Source organism: Lottia gigantea, assembly GCF_000327385.1.
Source record: "Lottia gigantea unplaced genomic scaffold LOTGIsca_26, whole genome shotgun sequence".
Lineage (NCBI taxonomy): Eukaryota > Metazoa > Mollusca > Gastropoda > Lottiidae > Lottia > Lottia gigantea.
This window is the reverse complement of record NW_008708797.1, coordinates 1,329,604-1,331,681: the sequence shown is the minus strand read 5'-3', so window position 1 is coordinate 1,331,681 and position 2,078 is coordinate 1,329,604. Positions and strand designations below refer to the sequence as shown.

The 2,078-nt window shown below is 37.9% G+C and overlaps 1 protein-coding gene across 1 annotated transcript; it reads right to left on the bottom strand.

The window, feature by feature from the left end:
• Window positions 1-978: 978 nt before the first annotated feature.
• Window positions 979-1,635, bottom strand: LOTGIDRAFT_117759 (hypothetical protein; the record flags this gene model as incomplete). Its single annotated transcript, XM_009055992.1, has 1 exon — window positions 979-1,635. One exon carries the CDS (start codon window positions 1,633-1,635, stop codon window positions 979-981), a length of 657 nt encoding a protein of 218 aa, XP_009054240.1.
• Window positions 1,636-2,078: the final 443 nt, after the last annotated feature.

Genomic DNA, 2,078 nt, shown 5'->3' with positions numbered 1-2,078 from the left:
GGTTTCATTGATAAACTCTTACTTATCACGAACTACGTGATTTATATTGGAATTTTTTTACATATGTAGTGCTGCTTATGACTGAGACTCTTCAATTCGACCAGATTGTCTAGTGATTTTTTTTAAAATCTGATGCCGATTCTTGGCGATCATTGGCTCAAGCAGATGAATGCGGGCCCGTGGACTTGGCTGGTAGAGAAAAAAAATAATTTGGTTCAACCAGTCCCTATGATTGTTGAGCCATTGATGGCAATGACTACAATGATGAAGTATCTGCAATTGATATTTTCAACAGAACTGAGGTTGGCCCGTCTTTGGACCCCCAATAATTGCCTGTGAAATTGTCCCTTGAAAATTCTGTAGCCCCTGAACTGGTCCTGTGGACAGAAGTACTCAATCCATCTTTTATATGGACTTGTATTATATGATATTGTTAGAGATATATATTTGCTAATTGTCAGATGTATTGAATAGTGCCTCCACCTGGCCTGTATAATATAGTACAGTGATGTAGGTCATCTGGCCTATATAATATAGTACTGTCAGAAAGGTCATCTGGCCTCTATAATATAGTACTGTCAGGTAGGTCATCTGACCTGTATAATATAGTACTGTCAGGTAGGTCATCTGGCCTGAATAATATAGTACTGTCAGGTAGGTCATTTGGCCTGTATAATATAGTACTGACAAGTAGGTCATCTGGCCTGTATAATAGAGTACTGTCAGAAAGGTCATCTTGCCTGTATTATATATTACTGTCAGGTAGGTCATCTGGCCTGTATAATATAGTACTGTTAATTAGGTCATCTGGCCTGTATAATATAGTACTGTCAGGTAGGTCATCTGGCCTGTATAACTTAGTACTGTTAATTAGGTCATCTGGCCTGTATAGTATATTACTGTCAGGTAGGTCATCTGACCTGTATAATATAGTACTGTTAATTAGGTCATCTGGCCTGTATAATATAGTACTGTTAATTAGGTCATCTGGCCTGTATAATATAGTACTGTCAGGTAGGTCATCTGGCCTGTACTATATAGTACTGTCAGGTAGGTCATCTGGCCTGTATAATAAAGTACTGATAGGTAGGTCATCTGGCCTGTAAAATATAGTACTGTCAGGTAGGTCATCTGGCCTGTATAATATAGTACTGTCAGGTAGGCCATCTGACCTGTATAATATAGTACTGTCAGGTAGGTCATTTGGCCTGTATAAAATAGTACTGTCAGGTAGGTCATTTGGCCTGTATAATATAGTACTGTCAGGTAGGTCATTTGGCCTGTATAATATAGTACTGTCAGGTAGGTCATTTGGCCTGTATAAAATAGTACTGTCAGAAAGGTCATTTGGCCTGTATAATATAGTACTGTCAGGTAGGTCATTTGGTCTGTATAATATAGTACTGTCAGGTAGGTCATCTGGCCTGTATTATATAGTACTGTCAGGTAGGTCATCTGGCCTGTATAAAATAGTACTGTCAGAAAGGTCATTTGGCCTGTATAATAAAGTACTGATAGGTAGGTCATCTGGCCTGTATAATATAGTACTGTCAGATAGGTCAGCTGGCCTATATAATATAGTACTGTCAGGTAGGTCATCTGGCCTGTATTATATAGTACTGTCAGGTAGGTCATCTGGCCTGTAATCTATAGTATTGTCAGATATACCCTACTCTTATGATTCTGTTACGTGTGTGACAGGAGTCTATGGAATTGGCCATCATTCCTGTATTATTTATATTGTCAATGTATTTTATGATACTGATAGGCTATGCAACAAACGACCAGTAAAACAGCCCCATACTTGATAACCTCGTTAGTTGACTGTTGATTGAATACAAATGTTGTTATTCTCTAAGGAAATGATTCTATTTCCTTCACTTATTAACTAAACAAAGTAAGTCAATCGTTCAATTTGCTTCCGACGGCCATTGCATATTTCAAGCTTGTTGACCTTGTTATATAGTGTAATTGAAATTCGCGTAGTGAAATGGACTTTTTACGTCCTATATTTGTTAGCACCTGATTGGACCAATAAAAGGAAAACTTGTTGCCCACTCCTTTTTTTTATACCTAGC